The sequence below is a fragment of the Carcharhinus amblyrhynchos genome, chromosome 9 (genome assembly GCF_965287045.1).
Source record: "Carcharhinus amblyrhynchos chromosome 9, sCarAmb.v2.hapA, whole genome shotgun sequence".
In the NCBI taxonomy this organism is placed as follows: Eukaryota; Metazoa; Chordata; class Chondrichthyes; order Carcharhiniformes; family Carcharhinidae; genus Carcharhinus; species Carcharhinus amblyrhynchos.
This window is the reverse complement of record NC_137332.1, coordinates 10,931,186-10,955,119: the sequence shown is the minus strand read 5'-3', so window position 1 is coordinate 10,955,119 and position 23,934 is coordinate 10,931,186. Positions and strand designations below refer to the sequence as shown.

General features: G+C 46.4%; 1 protein-coding gene across 1 annotated transcript in view; it reads left to right on the top strand.

Moving 5' to 3' along the window:
* Positions 1–23,934, top strand: part of st6galnac5a (ST6 (alpha-N-acetyl-neuraminyl-2,3-beta-galactosyl-1,3)-N-acetylgalactosaminide alpha-2,6-sialyltransferase 5a) — a 61,358-nt gene that overhangs the window by 31,830 nt on the left and 5,594 nt on the right. The window contains exon 4 of the mRNA XM_080195163.1: positions 15,355–15,462. Coding sequence (XP_080051289.1) covers positions 15,355–15,462 — 108 coding nt within the window. The remainder of the gene's footprint in view (positions 1–15,354; positions 15,463–23,934) is intronic.

The window sequence follows — 23,934 nt, the reverse complement described above, 5'->3', positions numbered from 1 at the left end:
GTGACCCAAGGCTGGAATTGAGCCCGCATCCCTGGTGTCACAAGTAGATTTACATCAACACTAAAATGAAGACACTATGAAAATCCCCTAGTCACCACACTCCGGCGCCTTTTCGGATACACTGAGGGAGAATTTTAGCATGGCTAATGCACCCTAACCAGCATATCGTTCAGACTGTGGGAGGAAACCAGAGCTCCCAGAGGAAACCCACGCAGACACGGGGAGAACTTGGAGACTCCACACAGACAGTAACCCAGGCTGGGAATCGAACCCAGGTCCATGGCACTGTGAGACAGCGATGCTAACCACTGTACCACGCCAGCCCCCTCCAAACCCACCCCCATGAAAACCACAAGTTGAGTTTGGATTAGAGTTTGGTTTTCATTTTTGAATATTGAATCTTCCTGTCCTTCCAGTAAGATTGTGCTTCCTATAGAGGTAGTAGCAAAGACTTTTCTTAAAATGTTAAAATAAAAACTAGATAGTTTTCTTTCAGAAAATGACATTTTGGGTTATAATATCTGAGTAATTTGAGTCACGGCATGCGCTGAAGTATAGCACACACGGGAAGAACAGGTCACCTTGGAGCTATGCTTCTGAATGATCTCCACTGGAGCGTTCTCCTCATGTCAGTTTGGGTGTGTGGAAGACTAATAGATACAGATCGATTGCTGAGATTAATCAGCAATCCCATTATTGGAAAGAGCTGCAAAAAGGAAGCTTGCAAAAAAAAACTTATACAAAAAAACACTCTTAACGATCGTAGACTTGTAGGGCAGGGGTTTACAGCTCATGCGTTCCAGAACCATAAAATCCCATTTGAGGTCAACAGATCTCTCTATGGTTCACCCCTCACCCAATTCCCGTGGCAGACGGGGTGGTAGAATTCCAGCAATAGAATCATGCACCAACCATGCTGCCTGATTGAACTAAAACCCCCTACCCTTCCAGGAACCATATCCCTCTATTCCCATCCTATTCATGTATTTGTCAAGATGTCCCTTAAAAGTCACTATCGTATCCGCTTCCACTACCTCCCGCAGCAGTGAGTTCCAGGCACCCACTGTGTAAAAAAACTTGCCTTGTACATCTTCTTTAAACCTTGTGCCTTGCATCTTAAACCTATGCTAATTGACTCTTCCACCCTGGGAAAAAGCTTCTGACTATCCACTCTGTCCATGTCCCTCATAATCTTATAGACTCCTATCTGGTCTCCCCTCAACCTCTGTCATTCCAGTGAGAACAAAGCAAGTTTCTCCAACCCCTCCTCATAGCTAATGCCCTCCATACCAGGCAACACCCTGGTAAATCTTTTCTGCACCCTCTCCAAAGCCTCCCTGTTTGTGTGGGTTTCCTCCAGGTGCTCCAGTTTCCTCCCACAGTCCAAAGGTGTGCAGATTAGGTGCTAAATTGCCCCTTAGTGCCAGGGGGCGGATTAGCAAGTTAAATATATGTGGTTACAGGGATAGGGCCTGGGTGGGATTGTTGTCAGTGCAGTCTCGATGGACCGAATGGCCTCCTTCTGCCTTGTAGGGATTTTATAAAAATTGTACGGATAGTTCAAAGGTGGCAGAGGGAAAGCAGGAAATTATCCATCAATCAGCCTGAGATCTATTGGGAAATAGATTGAGTGTATACTTAAGCTCAGGGTGACCGAACATCTTAAAAATATTCCAGCTGATCAGGAGAGAAAGCTGGCGTGGGTTTGAGTTGTTGAAACTGGTGTTCCACAGGCTTCGGTGATAAGGCCCTTGTTTGCTTTATACATTAACGATTTGGATGTGAATGTGGGAGGGGGGCATGATTGGGAAATTTGCAGACGACGCAAAGATTGGCTGAGTAGTGGATAGTGTAGAGGATAATCTACAAAACGATATTGATGGGTTGGTGGAGTGGGTGGTAAAGTGGCAGATGGATTTTAACACAGGTAATGCGTGAGGTAATGCATTTTGGGGCTTCAAACAGTCATAGAGAATACACAATAAATGGGAAGATACTAAGGGGTAGATGAAGTGAGGGATCTTGGGGTACAAGTACACAGGTCTCTAAAGATAGCCGTTCAAGTAGACAAGGTTAAAGAAGGCATATGGAGCTCTCTCCTTCATTGGCAGAGCTTTGGAATATTAAAAGTAAGGACATATTGTTGGAATTGTATAAAACACTGGTGAGGCCAGAGCTGGAGTATTGTGTGCAGTTCTGATCACTATGTTACAGGGAGGATGTAATTGTTGTGGAGAGAGAGTGCAGAGGAGATTACAATATTGTTGCCAGGGCTAGAAAAGTGTAGCTATAAGGAAAGATTGGATAGGTTGGGGTTAAGAACATGAGAACTAGGAGCAGGAGTAGGCCATCTGGCCCCCCCGAGCCTGTTCCGCCACTCAGTAAGATCATAGCTGATCTTTTCATGGGCTCAGCTCCACTTACCCGCCCGCTCACCATAACCCTTAATTCCTTTACTGTTCAAAAATTTATCTATCCTTGCCTTAAAATCATTCAATGAGGTAACCTCAACTCTTTTGTTGGTCAGCGAATTCCACAGATTCACAACCCTTTGGGTGAAGAAGTTCCTCCTCAACTCAGTCCTAAATCTGCTTCCCCTTATTTTGAGGCTATGCCCCTAGTTCTAGTTTCACCTGCCAGTGGAAACAACTTCCCTGCTTCTATCTTATCTAATCTTTTCATAATCTTATATGTTTGTATAAGACCTCCCTGATTCTTCTGAATTCCAATGAGTATAGCCCCAGTCTCTCCTCAAAAGCCAACCCTCTCAACTCTGGAATCAACCTAGTGAATCTCCTCTGCACCTCCTCCAGTTCCAGTATATCCTTTCTCAAGTAACAAGACCAAAACTGTACACAGTACTCCAGGTATGGCCTCATACAGCTGCAATATAACCTTGCCGTTTTTAAACTTCATTCCACTAGCAATGAAGGACAAAATTCCATTTGCCTTCTTAATTACCTGCTGCACCTGCAAACCAGCTCCTTGCAATTCGTGTACAAGGATACCCAGGTCCCTCTGCACAGCAGCATGCTGCAATTTTATACCATTTAAATAAGAACATAAGAAATAGGAGCAGGAGTAGGCCATCTAGCCCTTCGAGCCTGCCCCGCCATTCAATAAGATCATGGCTGATCTGAAGTGGATCAGTTCCATTTTCCCGCTTTCTCCCCATAACCCTTAATTCCCCTGTCTATCAGAAACCTATCTACCCATGACTTAAATATATTTAGCGAGGTAGCCTCCACCACTTCAACGGGCAAAGAATTCCAGAGATTCACCACCCTTTGAGTGAAGAAGTTCCTCCTCAACTCTGATCTAAACTGCAGCCCCCCCCTTATGTTGAGGCTGTACCCTCTAGTCCTGCTATCCTTTCTAAGCGGGAAGAATCTCTCTACCTCTATCTTATCCATCCCTTTCATTATCTTATACGTCTCTATAAGATCCCCCCTAATCCTTCTAAACTCCAACGAGTACAGACCCAGTCTATTTAGTCTCTCTTCATAGGCCAAACCCCTCATCTCATGTTATTATAAGGTTATTTTTCTTAGAACAAAGAAGGCTGAGGGGTGACTTGATAGAGATGTACAAAATTATGAGGGGAAGAGATAGAGTGGACATGATAAAATTGTTACCCTTGGTGGAGAATTCTAGAACGGGGGGACATAGATTCAAGGTAAGTGGCAGTAGGTATAGAGGGGTCATGAGGAAGAACTTTATTTTACGCAGAGATGTCCGAAATTTGCTGCCTGAGTTGGCGGTGGAGGCAGAGACCCTAAACTCTTTTTTTAAAAAAGTACCTGGATCTACACCATAAGTTCTATAAGCTACAGGGCTATGGGACAGGTGCAGGAAAGTGAGATTAAAAAGAACACCTGGGTGTCCTGGCATGGACAAGATGGGCTGAATGGCCTCCTTTTGTGCTGTAACTTTTCTAATGGTCATACCTGACAAATCTGATTGAAGTTTTTGAAAGATTTATTGATGGGATGTGTGTGTCACTGGCTGGCCAGCATTTATTCTAGTTGCCTTTGAGAAGGTTGCGGTGAGCTACCATCTCTCCCAACCCCTATATTAGGGGTACAGCCACAGGTAGGGAGAGAGTTCCAGGATTCTGACCCGGTGACAGTGAAGGAACGGTGATTATAGTTCCAGTAAGTAGTCTGATGAGACTAACTGTGCCTATTCCAGTCCAACACCAGGAACGCCACATCATGACTATAGTTCTATAATAAACGGTGGGCAACTTGATTTGGTTCAGAATACGGAAGGATTTATTGCCAACAATAAACAGTTATTTGCAACGAATGGTCAGACAGAATTAACTGTGTGACAACACCATTCTCCTCCCTGACTCTAACTGAGGATCCTGCCTGACCCACGGTTTGCACCCTTGCACCTGATAGGCTCGGCTTCCTGTCTCGACATTCCATAGGGTCTGGCCCGATCATGTGACCCTCGGGAACTCCCCCTTAAAGGGACCACGCTACCACAAGTTCCAAGTCAGGATTGTCCTGATGATCCAGGTGGTGATGTTCCCATGTGACAACTGTCCTTGTCCCTCTAGCTGGTAATGACTGTGGGATTGAAAGATAGGTTTTTATCTGGGCTTCCAGAAGGAATTTGATCATAGAATCCCTACAGAAAGAGACCATTCGAGCCTGTACCAACAACAATCCCACCCAGGCCCTATTCCTGTGAACCTCTGTATTTATCCTGCTAATCCTCTGAGGGCGACACGGTAGCACAGTGATTAGCACTGCTGCTTCATAGCTCCAGGGACCTGGGTTCGATTCCCAGCTTGGGTCACTGTCTGTGTGGAGTCCGCACGTTCTTCTCGTGTCTGCATGGGTTTCCTCCTGGTGCTCCAGATTCCTCCCACAGTCCAAAGATATGCGGGTTAGATTGAATGGCCATGCTAAAAATTACCCGCTAGAGTTCTGAGATTAATGGATAAATATGTAGGGATATTGGGGTAGGGCCTGGGTAGGATTGTGGCCAGTGCAAACTCGATGGGCCAAATGGCCACTTCCTGTACTGTAGGGTTTCTATGATTCTACGAGGGGCACTTATTCATGGACATTCAACCCGCACATCTTTGGATTGTTGGAGCACCGGGAGTAAACGCACACAGACACGGGGAGAATGTGTAAGCTCCACATAAACAATGGCTCGAGGCTGGAATTGAACCCAGGTCCCTGTGCTACCCCCAGGATCAAGTTCTTCACGCAAGATTTATTGATTATGAGAGGGAAAGGAGTTGAATGGAAGGAGATGGAGCACTTACTCATTATCCCTACTCTAAGTGGCAGGTGTGTCCTGCAAAAATCTATATTCAGACTTTAACTACTCTATTCATTAATGACCAAGTTATTGGGATCAAAAGCCACATATTCAGATTTGTGATGACACAAAGATAGGCAGCATTGCAAAGACGATCACAAAATTACATTAATAAATTAAGTGAATGGACAAAATTGACAAATTGACTTGAGTGCAGTAAATGTGAAGTTATTTGAATGTAAATAGACTAGAACAGTGGCACAATGTTAGCACCGCTGCCTCACAGCGCCAGGGACCCGGGTTCGATTGCCGGCTGGGGTCACTGTCTGTGTGAGTCTGCAGATTCTCCCTGTGTCTGTGTGGGTTTCCTCTGGGCGCTCCGGTTTCCTCCCATGCTTCAAAGATTGACGGGTTAGGTTGATTGGCTGTGCTAAATTGCCCCTTAGTGTCAGCGGGTTAATAAGGCAAGTATGTAGGGATTTGGGGATAGGGCCTGGCTGGGATTTTGGGCAGTGCAGACTCGATGGACTGAATGGCCTCCTTCTGCACTGTAGGGATTCTGTGATTCTACAACATGGTACATTCACAAAGCCACAAACAATGAAGATTCAAAAGGACTGAGATCCAGGAAATATTGATCTCTGAATGTCCTGAACAGGGATAGGTAATAATGCAAAAAGGCTACTGAGGTACTGGCATTCATATCTAGATGTAAACACAAAACTCTAGAGAAAGATTTGACTTGGCCTCACATTAGAAGTCCATAGAGAGAAAGAGAGAAAAAACACTTCTTGCCATTTGCAGATCTCTGGAGAGAGATCCTATTTTCTAGTTGGTCCAGATTTCAGAGAGAGAGAGAAAGGGAGAGAGCTGCTGCTGCTCCTTTCAAAATCAAACAGCAACTGCCTGCTTGTCTCTCTGTAGCCTAGTCCCGCACATTCACGTGGCTTCCTTCTTGTCTAATTAAACCCTACTCTAAAATTCCATGGTGAAACCCTGAAAATAACAAAACTGCATTAACTCAGATTAAAATAAATACTCCAGTAATTAGGACAATTATTCTTCTGCCTGCTTAGCATGACAGCTGCTGGTTGCAGTCAAAGTGGCACCGTTTAAACAGAGCTGAATCCCTCACAGGGAACACGGCACAAACACTCTTCTTAAACGTGAACCTGTGGAATTCACTACCCCACAGGGCTAACCGCTGTGCCACCGTGCCGCCCCACCTGTTTGTTTGTTTGCCCCACTATCAATCACTTTTTGGCTCTGTCCCATCTTTTGCCCTATGGTAGGCTTTCCCTTCAGTTCTTTGTCACCCCGTTTGACCTGTCGAAGTCCACAACGTTTCACCTTTCGGACTTCCTGAGGAAAGGAAATTGACCTGAAACATTCCCTGGGTTTCTCTCACTCCAGAACCATCGGCCGTCAGTGGGAACTCCTCTTCCGTCAATGTCTACGGAGAGTTGTGTGCCTCGCACCGCTGAGGGGAGCGCGGCACAGGAGTTCACCATCGACGGGGATCGGAAAATCGTACCACAGGAAGGATCGGGAAGTTTTGTCCGTTAACTCTGGACAGCTGCTGCCTGACCTGAGTATTTCCAGAACTTTCTGCACCCACAATACCCTTTCTCCACAAATCCAAGAACTTGTTTCTTTTAATTTATTAATGGGATGTCACCGGCATTTATTACCCCATCCCTACTCCATTTCAGAGGGCATTTGAGAATCAACCACATTACTGCATGTAGGCCAGACCAGGAAAGGATGACATACTTCCTTCCCTAAAGGACATTATTGAACCAGATGGATTTTTTCCAAAAATGGTTTCATAATCATCATTTTAATTCCAGGTTGTTCATCGAGTTCAAATTTCACCATCTGCTGTGGTGGGATTCGAACCTGGATCCCCAGTTTGTGCCCTGGGGCTCATGGAATACTAGTCTAGTGACAGTACCACTGCACCACAAAACCTCATTAACCTTCAGCATAGAAAACCTGTGCTTCCAGTCGATACAATATGACCTTTAGCACGGAAGTCAAATTGTTTGTCTGCCTCGTTTACCCTGAGATTTTTATCTGCACTGTTTACCTTAAGGAGCCTCTACTTTAGAATCCCAAAAGGATCCACGGGTGGGAAATTATTACAGGCACTCCGTTTAGATTATTCAATGATACATCTTTTCGAGCTATTGTATTTACATTAGCCTATAGACAGCCTACACTTAGGCTATTGCAATGTAAGCTTATATGCAAAGTCAAGGAATCCCTACAGTACAGGAGAGGCCATTCAGCCCATCGGGTTGACATAGTATCTTACCCAGTCCCTCTTCCCCATCCTATCCCCGTTATCCCCCACGATTAATCCCTCTAACCTACACTAAGATGTGTCCCCCTGCTGCCGGGGAGATGGTGGTAGCAAATACGTAGTGAGTTTTAAGGAGCATCTGGACAAATACATGAATAAAATGGAAATAGAGGGATATGGTCCCCGGAAGGGTAGGGGAGTTTTAGTTCAGTCGGGCAGCATGGTTGGTGCACACTTGGTGGGCCGAAGGGCCTGTTCCTGTGCTGTAATTTTCTTTGTTATTAAGGGACAATTTAGCGTGGCCAATCAACCGAACCCACACATCTTTGGACTGTGGGAGGAAACCAGAGCACCCGGAGGAAACCCACACAGACATGGAGAGAATGTGCAAACTCCACACTGATAGTGACCGAGGTCGGAATTGAACCCGGGTCCCTGGTGCAGTGAGGCAGCAGTGCTAACCACTGTGCCAGGGTGCCGCCCCTGTCCGCAAACTGCAATTATTTGAAATCCGAAATGCAATCGAGAGTTTCATGAAACAAATAGAATGCCTACAGTGCAGAAGGAGGCCATTCAGCCCATCGAGTCTGCGTGAGCACAATCCCACCCAGGCCCTATTCCCGTAACCCCACATATCCATCCTGCTAGGGTCAATTTTGCATGGACAATCACCTAAGCTGCACATCTTTGGATTGTGGGAAGAAACCGGAGCACCCTGAGGAAACCCACACAGACACGGAGAGAACATGCAAACTCCACACAGGCAGTGATCCAAGCCGGGAATCGAACCCAGGTCCCTGGCGCTGTGAGGCAGCAGTGCTAACCACTGTGCCACTTGACCTGAACTTTGCTGCAGCTGTATAGGGCATTGGTGAGGCCGCAGCTGGAGTACTGTGTGCAGTTTTGGGCGCCGCACCTGCGCAAGGATATTTTGGCCTTGGAGGGAGTGCAGAGGAGGTTTACTAGGCTGATACCGGAGTTGAGGGGGTTGAGCTATGAGGAGAGGCTGAATAAACTAGGCTTGTACTCGTTAGAGTTTAGAAGAATGAGGGGAGATCTCATTGAGACGTATAAGATGATGAATGGGATGGATAGGATAGAGGTGGAAAGACTCTTCCCGCTCAAAAAGACAGTAGGACTAGGGGGCACAGCCTCAAGATAAAGGGGGGGCGGTTCAGAACGGAGTTGAGGAGGAACTTCTTCACTCAAAGGGTGGTGAATCTCTGGAATTCTCTGCCCGTTGAAGTGGTGGAGGCTGCCTCGCTAAATATTTTTAAGAAGCGGGTTGATGGGTTTTTGATAAGAGAAGGGATTAAGGGTTATGGGGAGAGGGCGGGAAAGTGGAACTGAGCCACGACAGATCAGCCATGATCTTATTGAATGGCGGGGCAGGCTCGAAGGGCCAGATGGCCTACTCCTGCTCCTATTTCTTATGTTCTTATGTTCTTGTTGTTGTAGCAATATGATAACAATTAGGTTCCCTATTAGGTTAAATGCCAGGGATAATTTCTCTATAAAATTGTGCCATGGGACCACTTAATTCCACCTGAGAGGGTGCCACCTTGACAGTCCTCCAAAAGATGACACCTCCAGCAATGCTGTACTCCCTTTGCACTGCATGGGTGTGTCAGCCTCAAACTGTGCCAGTGCTTACGTGGAGAAAAACTGCAGCAGGCGACGGTGCAGAGGGACCTCGGGGTCCTTGTGCATGAGTCGCAAAAACCCAGCTTGCAGGTGCAGCGGGTGGTCAGGAAGGCGAATGGGATGCTGGCCTTCATAGCGAGGGGGATTGAATATAAAAGTAGGGAGGTCTTGCTGCGGCTGTATAGGGCATTGGTGAGGCCGCAGCTGGAGTACTGTGTGCAGTTTTGGTCGCCGTACTTACGCAAGGATATTTTGGCCTTGGAGGGAGTGCAGAGGAGGTTTACTAGGCTGATACCGGAGTTGAGGGGGTTGAGTTATGAGGAGAGGCTGAATAAATTAGGCTTGTACTCGTTGGAGTTTAGAAGAATGAGGGGAGATCTCATTGAGACGTATAAGATGATGAATGGGATGGATAAGATAGAGGTGGAGAGACTCTTCCCGCTCAGAAAGGATAGTAGGACTAGGGGGCACAGCCTCAAGATAAAGGGGGGGCGGTTCAGAACGGAGCTGAGGAAGAACTTCTTCACTCAAAGGGTGGTGAATCTCTGGAATTCTCTGCCCGTTGAGGTGGTGGAGGCTGCCTCGCTAAATATTTTTAAGACGCGGGTTGATGGGTTTTTGATAAGAGAGGGGATTAAGGGTTGTGGGGAGAGGGCGGGAATGTGTAACTGAGACAGGACAGATCAGCCATGACCTTATTGAATGGTGGGGCAGGCTCGAAGGGCCAGATGGCCTACCCCTGCTCCTATTTCTTATGTTCTTATGTTTATGTTCTCAAGTCCTGGGGTAAGGGCTGAGCCCACTAGCTTCTGATTCAGTCTAGAGTATTACCAACTGAGTCACAGCAAGCCCTTCAATAACACCCAGGGCTATAAAAGCAGAGACTAACGCACCAACGTTTGGGAGCTCTGAGCCCAAAGCCAGTTTCAAAAGAGGGCAAATGTGTCACAGCCTTGAACAAAGACCGGGTGAGGAGCATCACCCACTGTTCTCGCTCTGTGGCAGCAGATTGGCCCTACTGCCACGTTCCCATGACAACACAGATATCTTTACTTCAGGAAAAGTGTTCTGTGTGGGAAGTGATGCTGCCTGCCAGAGTCTGCACCGACAAATGTTCTCCAAGGCAGTAGGATTGCCCAGAAGTGAATCTTATCCCTTCAGCTCTTCGCTGGTTGGTCCAGTTTCTGAATCGGATTACTTGTTGGCCTCTTGCTTTTACATTTATTTGAAGATTGGGTTAAGGAAAGGGCTAAGCAAGTTCACCCCCATTCCTGAAGGTTTTCCGGCCACTCCTGTGGGAATTGTGTGTATGGAGATTAGACAAGCACAGAATGGCCTCAGTGATTCTGTTCTCTAATCTCTGCCACCCCATTGGTCATTGAGCTGTCGACACTCGTTATCAAAAGTCATGCTCGTGGCCACTTCAATGAGGACCTCTACGATGGGCAGCAGTTGTCCAGTTATATGCCAGGCGGTAGTCATCAAGTGGCAGCAGAGTGGCACAGTGGTTGGCACTGCTGCCTCACAACGCCAGTGACCCAGTTTGATTCCCAGCTTGGGTCACTGTCTGTGTGGAGTCTGCGCATTCTCCCCATGTCTCTGTGGGTTTCCTTTGGGTGCTCTGGTTTCCACAGTCTGAAAATGTTCTGGTTAGGCGCATTGGCCATGCTAAATTCTCCCTTGGAGGATTTTCACGGTAACTTCATTGCAGTGTTAATGTAAGCCTACTTGTGACAATAATAAATAAACTTAAACTTCGGCGAGAAGACAAGAAATTTGAAAAAGGAAATCGAAACAGAGGATGTGGATAATCAGCCCCTGTCCTCCAATTCAGCTGTATACTAGCTTCATAGAATCCCTATATTACAGAAGGAGGCCATTCGGCCCATTGAGTCTGCACCAACTTTCCAAAGGATCATCTTACCAAAGCACACCCCCCTCTGTCCTATCCCCGTAATCGCCCACATTTATCCTGGCCACCAAATCCAAATCTGAAAGATGTGCTGGTTAGGTGCATTGATCCAAACAGGTGCCAGAGTGTGGCGACTAGGGGAATTTCACAGTAACTTCACCGCGGTGTTAATGTAAATCTTACTTCTGACTAATAAATAAACTTTATACTTTTACTTTATTTACAGTCCAAGTCCCCCAGACACTAAGGGGCATTTTAGCATAGCCAATCAACCTAACCCACATATCTTTGGACTGTGGGAGGAAACCGGAGGAAACCCACGCAGACACGGGGAGAACGTGCAGACTCCACACAGGCAGTGCCCCAAGTGAGGAATGGAACCCAGATCCTTGGCACTGTGAGGTAGCAGCGCTCACCACTGTGCTACCGTGCTGCCCACATACATGGGGTTATGGGGATGGGATCTGGGTGGAACTGTGGTCGGTGCAGACTCGGTGGGCCAAATGATTCAATGATTTTAAACATCAGAAAATCTACCTGCAAGTGGATTAAAATGTCCAACAGGCAATGAGTAAAAATAAACGCTGCACCAATGGCTGGCAGCGTGAAGAAATTTAATTAAGGAATATGAGACAAAGAGAGAGAAAAAAAAACCTAGCAGGTAAAAAGAAAACACTTCTATTCATACCGTGTTTTTATACAGCAGAGGACCACCTCAGGGATGCCACAGCACATTCTGCCCAGCGAAGCTCTTTTTAAATGTAGTCACCGTTACAGGAACTGAAGCAGCCGATTTTCACGCCGCAAGTAACCCAAGCTGTGAAATCTGCTTTAGGGCAGTACAGTAGTTAGCACTGCTACCTCACAGTGCCTGGGCCCCGGGTTCGATTCCAGCCTGGGGTGACTGTGTGAAGACTGTATGTTCTCCCCGTGTCTGCGTGGGTTTCCTCCGGGGGCTCCGGTTTCCTCCCACAGTCCAAAGATGTGCAGGTTAAGTTGATGGGCCGCGCTAAATTGGCCCTTAGGGCAGGATTGTCTGGCTGCACTTGTTCCGAGACCGGAAAATCGTGCCCGATTCCCGTGGCGGGCACAATGGGAAAATTCCAGCCATTTGCCAGAATTTTACCACCTCGCCTGCGTGAGGGTCATAAAGTCCCACCCCAGGCCAATGGAGAATGCCAGTCTGTGAGCCTCACCCGATTCCAGGAGAGGTGAGGCAGTAAAATACTGGCCTTTGTGTCCAAAGATACGTAAGTTAAGGTAAAGATGTTCTGTCGGAGAGTCAGTGTGGGCTTGATAGGCTGAATGGCCTCTTTCTGCACTGTAGGGATTCTATGCTTCTATGAGTGCTGGTTGAGGGATATATTGGGATTAGGACCTGGGAAAAATTAGCTCCCATTCGAGGGAACTCTACATCTGCCTGAGAGGGCGCAGGGAGCCAGGTTTAATAATCCTGAACGACTGCAGGTCTGACTGTGTAGCACTCCCTCAGCACTGCGCTGGAGTGTTAGCCTGGCTACCATGTGCTAGTCCCTGGGGTGAGACTGGAATCGAATACTGTTTCACTCGGAGACAAGCAGGTTATTTTGAGATATTGGCGAATGAACACTTTTGTCTGAACATCCTTTTGTCTCTCTACTTTGAAGGGGCTAATGAGAAAACTGTGGACAGATTTTAGATGAAGGCAGCTGAGAGGCTGCAGCTAATAACACCAACAGTGAGAGAGCGAAAAATCTCCTATTTATGTCACGTCTTTCCTCAGGATTTCTCAGTGTGCTTTGCTCCAGCCACTCGTGTTATGTAGGCAAATACGTGTCGGATTTTCAATTAGCAGTGTTCTCAACCTTAGGACATCTCAAAATAATTTTCATCAATGAAGCCCCTCTGAAACGTCGCAGAAGCCAATTTATCCACAGCAAGGTCCCACAAACAACAAAGATTTTTATTTATTGATGGGATGTGGGTGCCACTGACTGGGCCAGTATTTATTGCCCTTCCCTAATCCCTAAGTGCTAGGCCATTTCAGAGGGCGTAGAAGCTACAAACTGGAATAGGCCATTTGGCCCTTCAAGCCTGCTCTGTCATTCATTTTGATCGTGGCTGATCATCCAATTCATTTGATTCATTATTGTCACATGTATTAACATACAGTGAAAAGTATACAAAAGACAAAGCATACCGTTCATAGAGAAGGAAATGAGAGAGTGCACAATGTAGTGTTACAGTCATAGCCAAGAAAGATCAACTTAATGCGGGGTAGGTCCATTCAAAAGCCTGACAGCAGCAGGGAAGAAGCTGTTGTTGAGACGGTTGGTATGTGACCTCAGACTTTTGTATCTTCTTCCCAATGGAAGAAAGTGGAAGAGAGAACATCCGGGGTGCGTGGGGTCCTTAATTATGCTGGCTGCTTTGCTGAGGTAGAGTGAAGTGTAGACAGAGTCAATGGATGGGAGGCTGGTTTGCATGATGGATTGGGCTACATTCACAACCTTTTGTAGTTTCTGGTGGTCTTGGGCAGGGCAGGAGCCATATCAAGCTGTGGTAGAACCAGAAAGAATGCTTTCTGTGATGCATCTGTAAAAGTTGGTGAGAGTCATAATTAACATGCCAAATTTCCTTAGTCTTCTGAGAAAATAAAGGCATAGGTGGGCTTTCTTAGGTATAGTGTCAGCATGGAGGGACCAGGATAGTTTCTTGGTGATCTAGACACCTAAAAACATGAAGCTCTCGACCCTTTCTACTTCGTCCCCATTGATGTAGACAGGGGCATGTTCTCCTCTATCCTTCCTGAAGTCAATGACAATCTTCTTTGTTTTGTTGACATTGAGGGAGAAATTATTGCCGCACCAGTTCACCAGATTATCTATCTCATTCCTGTACTCTATCTCGTCACTGTTTGAGATCCAACTCACTACAGAGGTGTCATCAGCAAACAGAAAATTGAGTTGGACGGGAATTTGGCCGCACGGTCACAGATGTACAAGTAGGGGGCTGAGAACACAGCCTTATGGGGCAGCAGTGTTGAGGATAATTGTGGAGGAGGTGTTGTTGCCGATCGTTATTGAGTGTGGCCTGTAGGTTAGGTTAGGAAGTTCAGGATCCAGTCGCAGAGGGAGGAACTGAGCCCCAAGCCATGGAGTTTGGAGATGAGTTTTGTAGGATTAATGGTGTTGAAGTCTGAGCTGTGGTCAATAAATAAGAGTCTGACATTGGTGTCCTTGATATCTAGGTGTTCCAGGGTTGAGTGCAGGGCCAGTTAGATGGCAACTGCTGTGGGCCTGTTGCGATGGTAGACAAACTATTGCTGAAAAAGAGGCCTACTGTCAAAGTTTTTTGTCTTCAACTTATCAGGACAGATGCAAGAATGCCAAATTTTAAAGGCAGTGACGTTTATACCTCATGAGAAAAGGATGCTGATGGGTAGGCAAGACAAATCTGATTGATTGAGGTGTTGCAGTGGGGAATGCACCATCAACCAATCAGCACCTTTTAGAATCATAGAAAAACTACAGCACAAACAGGCCCTCCAGCCCACAAGTTGCGCCGATCTTATCTCTACCTACTAGGCTTACCTATAACCCTCAATCCTCATACAGTACATGGGGCGGCATGGTGACACAGTGAGTAGCGGGGCTGCCTCACAATGCCAGAGACCTGGGTTAAATTCCCAGCTTGGATGACTGTCTGTATGGAGTTTGCACATCCTCCCCAAATCTGCATGGTTTTCCTCCAGGTGCTCCTGTTTCCTCCCACAGTCCGAAAGATGTGTGAGTTGGATGGATCGGCCATGCTAAATTGACACTTAGTATCAGGGGATCTAGCTAGGGTAAAACGCATGGAGTTATGGGGATAGGGCCTGGTGGGGTTGTGTCGATGCAGACTCAGTGAGCTGAATGGTCTTCTTCTGCACTGTTGGGATTCTACGTGTACACTATTGCTCCCTTTGCAATTTGACATTCTTGTGTCAATCTGCTGAGTACAAACTGAAAAACTTCGACAGGGTGCCTCTTTTTTTCTTAGCAATGATCAAACTCTGTGCTGCCAAACGAATATTTGTCTTCCTATTTCCAGAGATCAAGTCTGCCGGCTTCCCTTGCTCTTTCTGGCTAGTTTCCCAAAACATGTCCCTTATTCACCCAATCTTTAATCTGCTTTGTGGTAAATGTTTTTGTCACTGGTGATACGAAAGAACAATGTGTTTGTTTTCTAGGAAAACTTCCAATTCGTGGTTGAGTACTGGCTGGTTCACCATGATCATCGCCCTTGAACTTTGCGACAGAATTGACGTCTATGGCATGGTTCCACCGAACCGCTGCAAGTAGGTCTCAACTCACCACATTTATGTTGTTTTGTGTCTGTTTGCAACACTCCCCCCCCTCCACCAATACCTTCCCAAAGTGACCCGTAGTGTTCAAGGATTTAATTATTCTGCGTTTGATTATAAGAGTCTAGTGATTGATCTATGCTCACTGTGATTGATTAATTAAGCCTGGGTGTGGATTCCGAGCTAAAGTAAACATGGAAGATACTCGAAGCCTGGGCTGGGAAACGCATGAATGCAGACGTTTTGTGATTGCAGAGATATTATGAAATTCTTGTAAATACACCTGCTGCAAATGTAGAAGCGAGAGATTTATGAAATATATAACTACCACAACAGGGCCAATCTCAGTGTGCAAGCCCTGACATTGGAGAGCATCACGACTGAGCCTGATCCTTGCCATACTCAGCCTGAGTACTTACATAAGAACATAATAAGAACGTATGAAATAGGAGCAGGAGTAGGCCATCTAGCCCCTCGAGCCTGCCCCGCCATTCAATAAGATCATGGCTGATCTGTCGTGGCTCAGTTCCACTTTCCCGCCCTCTCCCCATAACCCTTAATCCCCTCTCTTATCAAAAACCCATCAACCCGCGTCTTAAAAATATTTAGCGAGGTAGCCTCCACCACTTCAACGGGCAGAGAATTCCAGAGATTCACCACCCTTTGAGTGAAGAAGTTCCTCCTCAACTCTGTTCTAAACTGCCCCCCCTTTATCTTGAGGCTGTGCCCCCTAGTCCTACTATCCTTTCTGAGCGGGAAGAGTCTCTCCACCTCTATCCTATCCATCCCATTCATCATCTTATACGTCTCAATGAGATCTCCCCTCATTCTTCTAAACTCTAACGAGTACAAGCCTAGTTTGTTCAGCCTCTCCTCATAGCTCAACCCCCTCAACTCCGGTATCAGCCTAGTAAACCTCCTCTGCACTCCCTCCAAGGCCAAAATATCCTTGCGTAAGTACGGCGCCCAAAACTGCACACAGTACTCCAGCTGCGGCCTCACCAATGCCCTATACAGCCGCAGCAAGACCTCCCTACTTTTATGTTCAATCCCCCTCGCTATGAAGGCCAGCATCCCATTAGCCTTCCTGACCACCTGCTGCACCTGCAAGCTGGGTTCTTGCGACTCATGCACAAGGACCCCGAGGTCCCTCTGCACCGTCGCCTGCTGCAGTTTTTCGCCACGTAAGTAATAGTCCTTCCTACCATTATTCCTACCAAAGTGGACCACCTCGCACTTGCCAACATTAAATTCCATTTGCCAGTTCCTGGCCCATTCGCCCAGCCTATCTAGATCCTTCTGTAGACTCTCCACACCCTCCGCACAATTTGCCGTTCCCCCAATCTTGGTGTCATCAGCAAATTTCGACACCATACACTCGGTTCCCTCCTCCAGATCATCTATATAAATGTTAAATAGCTGAGGCCCCAGCACCGACCCCTGGGGCACTCCACTAGTCACCAACCACCAATCCGAATAGCACCCATTGACCCCCACTCTCTGCCTCCTATTTGACAACCAATCCTCTATCCACGCTAACACCCTACCCCCAACTCCATGTCCCCTGACCTTCTGCAATAACCTCTTGTGAGGTACCTTATCAAACGCCTTCTGAAAATCAAGAAAGACCACATCCACTGGCTCTCCTCTATCCACCGCCCTAGACACATCCTCATAGAACTCCAGTAAATTTGTCAGACACGACTTCCCTTTAACAAAACCGTGCTGCGTCTGCTCTATCAAGCAATTCCCCTCAAGATGCCTCGCTATTTCCTCCTTGATGATGGATTCTAACATTTTACCTACAACAGACGTTAAACTAACCGGCCTATAATTCCCTGCCTTTTGCCTGGCACCCTTCTTAAACAACGGCGTAACATTAGCCGTTTTCCAATCTTCCGGCACTTCCCCGGAATTCAGCGACGTCTGGAAAATAACCACCAAGGCATCCACTATCACCACCGCCATGTCTTTCAGAACCCTCGGATGCATTCCATCCAGTCCTGGCGACTTGTCCACAATCAGCCCCTCATGATGTTAGATGCTGATTTCAACGGGGACTGAGGCAACTTTTGGATCCAATGAACCCAGCACAGATGGTGATCCAAGATTGTGACCTTGTGGTTTGATTGCATGGCCCAGGTCCACCCTATTTCTGCACCAAATCCAGCCCTACATAAATTCAAGTTGTTGTTGTACACAAGTAACAGTCCCGGGGGGGTGGGGGGGTAGTGGGTGGGTTGGTGGTGGTGGTGGTGCAATCAAGGGTATCCAACAAGTGGATTTGAGGGATTCTGATATCAGAGTCTTGGGAAGGGGTGAAATTTTTCCGTCCCGCCCACCATGGGAATGGTAGCGGGCGGGACAGAAACTTTGGTGGATCACGCCAACATCCATCGACCTCGCGCAGGAATTTCCAGTCTTGGAGGGGTGAGCGTGACCGAAAAACCCCATCCTATTGGATTTGATTTGATTTATTATTGTCACATGTATTAACATACAGTGAAAAGTATTGTTTCTTGCACACTGTACAGAGAAAGCATACCGTTCATAGAGAAGGAAACAAGAGAGTGCAGAATGTGGTGTTACAGTCATAGCTAGGGTGTAGAGAAAGATCAACTTAATGCAAGGTAAGTCAATTTAAAAGTCTGACAGCAGCAGGGAAGAAGCTGTTCCTGAGTCGGTTGGTACGGGACCTCAAACTTTTGATTCTTTTTCCCGACGGAAGAAGGTGGAAGAGAGAATGTCCGAGATGCGTGGGGTCCTTGATGATGCTGGCTGCTTTTCTGAGGCAGTGGGAAATGTAGACAGAGCCAGTGGATGGGAGGCTGGTTTGCGTGATGGACTGGGCTTTGTTCGTGACCCTTTGTAGTGTCTTGCAGTCTTGGGCAGAGCAGAAGCCATACCAACCAGAAAGAATGCTTCCTATGGTGCATCTGTAAAAGTTGATGAGAGTCGTAGTGGACATACCAAAGTGGCCTAGTTTTATTAACATTTACCCTGGTGTTTTGGGAGTCAAGGGCCAGGCCAGCGTTTGTAGCCTATCCCTAATTTCCCCTTCAGAAGGTGATGATGAGGCATCACCTTGAACCACTGCGGCCCGGATGGTGTTGGTATCCCCACTGTGCTGTCAGGGAGGGAGTTCCAGGATTTTCACCAGTGATAATCAGAACATGGTGACATATGTCCAAGTCAGGGTGGTGTGTAAGTCAGAAGCCCTCGTTCCTCCAGATGGTGGGTGTCGCTGGTGGTGGTGCTGTCGTAGAATTAGAGTTGTACAGCACAGGAAAGGCCCTTTGGGTCCAAATGACACATTAGGAACACCTGAACTCCCACCTGATGGAATTGTGGTGGGTGCAGACTCAGTGAGCTGAATGGTCTCCTTCTGCACTGTTGGGATTCTACATGTACATTATTGCTTCCTTTGAAATTTAGCATTCTTGTGTCAATCTGCTGAGTACAAGCTGAAAAACTTCGGCTGCCCTTGTTCTTCCAGATGGTGGGTTTCGCTGGTGGCGGTGCTTCATAGAAGCAGCTCTTGACCCAGAAGCATCTCCCAGCACTTGACCTGAATGTTAAGATGTGCCAAGTGCTCATCCAGATACTTCTTAAGGGATGTGAGGCACCCCACCTCCACCACCCTCCCAGGCAGCGCATTCCAAACCGTCACCACCCTCACATCCCCCATAAGCCTCCTGCCTCTCACCTTGAACTCGTGCCCCCTCGTGGCTAACCCTTCAAATTAGGGAAGAGCTGCTCCTTAACCACTCTGTCCATGTCCCTCATAATCTTGTCACACCTCAATCAAATCGCCCCTCAAACTTCTCTTCAACAAAAACAACCCAAGCCTATCCAACTTCTGTTTATAACTTAAATATTCCATCCCAGGCAGCGTCCTGGTGAATCTCCCCCTTCAGTGCAATCATATTGTTCCTAAATTAAGCTTCAGCTATGGCCTCACCAAAGTTCTATACAACTCCAACATGACTTCCCTTCTTGTTGAAGAAGCCTATATGGGTAGGTGCAGTGTACCGGGGGGGTTGTCCACCTCGTAGTTCATTCAAGCTAATAAATTGATTTGGTGTTTGACCCTGCATTCGCCCTTGTTGCATCCAACGGAACAAGGGAAAAATTGTATTGTTGCAGCCAATTAAACACTTCTGAAGCCACAGTAAGTAGTCTTACAACACCAGGTTGAAGTCCAACAGGTTTATTTGGTAGCACGAGCTTTCGGAGCACTGCCCCTTCATCAGGTGAGTGCCCAGTCCAATGTCGGCATCTCCACATCACTTCTGAAGCAAGGTGACTGTCATAATTTCAGAAGCACAGAAGCCAACTTGTGCACAGCAAGATCACACATATAGGAATGCGATAAAGACCAGCTAACTTGTTTCAGTCATGTTATCAGAGGAATAAATATTGACAAGAATGTCAGGGCGAAATCTGCGATCTTTAATCAGTGCCACAGAATTGCGTGCTTCCACCTGAGAATGGGAACCTCTATTTAACATTCCTTCTGATGAAATAGCACTGCTGACAGTGCAGCACTCCCTCAGTATTCTACTGAATTGGTCATCTGCCCTAGTAAAGTTCATTTATTAGTCACAGGTAGGCTTACATTAACATTGCAATGAAGTTACTGTGTAAATCACCTAGTCGCCACACTCCGGCACCTGTTTGGATACACTGAGGGAGAATTTAGCACAGCTGCTGCACCTAGCCAGCACGTCTTACGGACTCTGGGAGAAACCGGGGCACCCAAAGGAAACCCACACAGACACGGGGAGAATGTGCAAACTCCACACAGACAGTGACCCGAGGCTGGAATCCAGAGGCTGGAATCAAACCCGGGTCCCTAGCACTGTGAGGCAGCAGTGCTCTCCACTGTGCCACCGTGCCGTCCATATGCTGAGCTCTCCAGAGTAGGGACTTGAATCCAAAAAGCTTTTAACTCAGAGACCATAAAAATATAGGAGCAGAATTAGACCATTCGGCCCATCGAGTCTGCTCCACCATTCAATCATGGCTGATAAGTTTCTCTACCCCATTCTCCCACATTTTCCCCGTAATCTTTGAAGTCTTTACAAAACAAGAGCCTATCTATCTCTATCTTAAATGCAGTCAGTGACCTGGCCTCCACAGCCCTCTGTGCAATGAGTTCCACAGATTAACCACCCTCTGGCTGAAGAAATTCCTCCTCGTCTAGGTTCTAAAGGGCTGTCCATTTACTCTGAGGCTGTGTCCTCAGATCCGAGTCTCTATTACGAATGGAAACATCTCCTCCATGTCCATTCTGTCCAGGCATTTCAGAATTCAGAGAGGAGGATACTGACCACTGAAGCCTGATCCATCAAAATGCAGCAACAGCGCTGAGGTCGGAATGTGCAAAATCAGAGTCTCGGAGCTTAAATGTATTTTCTTTTAAATTACATTTTTGGATATCCGTCATTAATCACAAATTACCCAATGAAACATGACCCAGACGATCCGAAACAAAATCATCCGCAGTGCGTTTCAGAATACTTCACATATTTTATTAATGCTTTCGCGAGCTCGATTGACACACTGGAAGGTGCCACACACAGAGAGATTCTGGATTACGTGTATTCTAATTGGCAGTTTTCATCTTTAATTGTCAAAGGAAACCGAAGAGGACAAGTTATAATGTCTGACTGGTGTGACAGTTTTCGCGTTAATACCCACTGCTGCAGGTTTTACCCTGTCATTAGGAAGCTTGGAAGAATTGTTTTGTGGATCCTTATCAGAACAAAGCAGGCAAAGATTCTGCAATCGTCTGTAGCTGAGTCGGCAATGGTTCATTGGATAATGTCACTGTTAATGTTACTTATGTCACTTCTCTCCGAAGATCGTAAAGCAAAGGTTTATAGTTTAAAGTTCATTTATTAATATCACAAGTAGGCTTACGTTAACACGGCAATGAAGTTACTGTGAAAATCCCCCAGTCGCCACACTCCGGCGCCTGTTCGGGTACACTGAGGGAGAATTTAGCATGGCCAATGCACCTAACCCGCACTTCTTTCGGACTGTGGGAGGAAACTGGAGCACCCAGAGGAAACCCACACAGACACGGGGAGAACATGCAGATTCCTCACAGACAGTGACCCAAGCCAGGAATCGATCCTGGGTCCCTGGCGCTATGAGGCAGCAGTGCTAACCTGCTGAGCCACTGTGCTGCCCAAATGGTGAAATTTGAATTCAATAAGAATATCTGGAATTCAGAATCTATTGATGTCCATGAAAGCAGTGCTAACCACTGTGCCACTGGACTTGGATATGCAGTTGGGAGAGTTGAAACAGAGAGGGCTACAGAACAATGCTAACCACTGTGCCACTGTGCATTAACAACTATGTGTTTACTCTATATTGATGTGGAAGGCGGTTGAAAGATAATTGTAGCTTTGGAGATAAATCTTTCTTTAGCCGTCAGGAGAGAAAGTGGGTTCTGATTTCATCAAATATAAAGAGAGACAGAGAGAGAAAAGATCTTTCAGCTATGATGCCCTACCCACCTGGAGCCTACACATAATCATTCCATTGTGGGGATATCACCCCTTTCCGCAGAAGTTGTCATTCTCTTGTTCCATTGCAACATTGACTTAATTCCTTGAAGAGGTTAGTTTATTTACTCATTCAAAGGGCATGGGTGTCACTGGCTGGCCAGCATTTATTGCCCTTTCCTGGTTATCCTTAGAGGATTGTTGAGAGTCAACCACATTGCTGTGACTCTGGAGTCACATGTAGGCCAGACCAGGTAAGGATGGCAGATTTCCTTCCCTAAAGGGCATTACTGAACCAGATGGGTTTTTCTGACAATCGACAATGGTTTCATGGTCATCAGTAGATTTTTAAATCCAGATTTTTTTAATTGAATTTGAATTCTGCTATCTGCTGTGGTGGGATTCGAACCCAGGTCCCCAGAACATGAGCTGAGTTCCTGGATTAATTATCTAGTGATAATACCACTACGCCATCACCTCCCCAGAAGTGGCTCAAACTTCTGCTCCCACCTTGCACCCCCCTCCCTCCTCAGCAACAAGCCTAGTTTTTTTTAAAGCTGTCTTGCTTGCTGTCATGGAATATGTTATATAAGGTTCATCCTCTTGTCTCGGATTGTGTTATGTCGGATCCCTTTATCTGAGAGGCCGCTCGGTACGCGATTGGACATCATTTGCTAAATAATTCTTATAACCAATTTAAAATCGTCAGTCAGACTCTGTGTGGCACGTTTGAGTGCACTGGAAGCTACCTATATTAATACAGAGAGTCCTGTGCTTTGCAGACAGAAAGAACAGGTCCACACATTGCACCCATTTCAGCTAAACAAAGTAAGTGACAGCCATTTGCTGGTTCATTCCCCAGGGCAATGCCTTGACCAATCAGGGTCAAGCTGCCTGATTTAAATTTCAAACAATGTTTGGCAGTTAACCGTCAATTACCATTAACTGGTGCATTCTCCATAGCAACATCTCTACCAATCAGAGGCCGCTTTCCAACCGATCAGCATCCTTTTTGATTTGGTTTGATTTATTATTGTCACATGTATTAGTATACAGTGAAAAGTATTGTTTCTTGCATGCTATACAGACAATGCTGTTGATAGGGAAGGAAAGGAGAGACTGCAGAATGTAGTGTTACAGTCATAGCTAGGGTGTAGCGAAAAATCAAATTAATATAAGGTAGGTCCATCCAAAAGATTGATGGCGGCAGGGAAGAAGCTGTTCTTGAGTCGGTTGTACGTGACCTCAGACTTTTGTATCTTATTCCCGAGGGAAGAAGGTGGAAGAGAGAATGTCCGGGGTTCATGGGGTCCTTAATTATGTTGCTTTGCCAAGGCAGCAGGAAGTGTAGACAGAGTACTTGTCTCGTATAATCTGAAGTTGTTGTTTCCCCTGACATTTTTTAAAGTTCTTTTATGGGATGTGGACATCACTGGCTTGGCCAGCATTTATTACAGTAAGAAGTCTCACAACACCAGATTAAAGTCCAATAAGTTTATTTGATAGTAAACCCACAAGCTTTCGGAACGCTATTCCTTCGTCAGGTGAGTGGAAAGTTCTGATCAAAGAAGGGTATATAAAGGCACACACAGTTTACAGAATACTATTTCCTTCCCTGAAGGACATTAGTGAACCACATGGGTTTTTACAATATTTCATGGTCATCGTTAGACTTTTAGTTCCAGATTTTTATTATTCAATTCAAAGTTCACCATCTGCTGTGGTGGGATTCGAGTCCTTGTTGCCAGGCCATTACCCTAGGTCGCTGGATTTTGAATCCAGTGACAATGTCACTACGCCACTGCCTCTCCTCAATACATTGGTTTCTCTCCTGAGGAGTGCAAGATGAAAAGCTTTTTTCACTAAGCAACCGTTCTTCAAGTTCAAACTCAAGGTGTGGAAACAAGGCTAATATATTTTTGGATGCTGTGTTGTGTCTGTGAGTGCT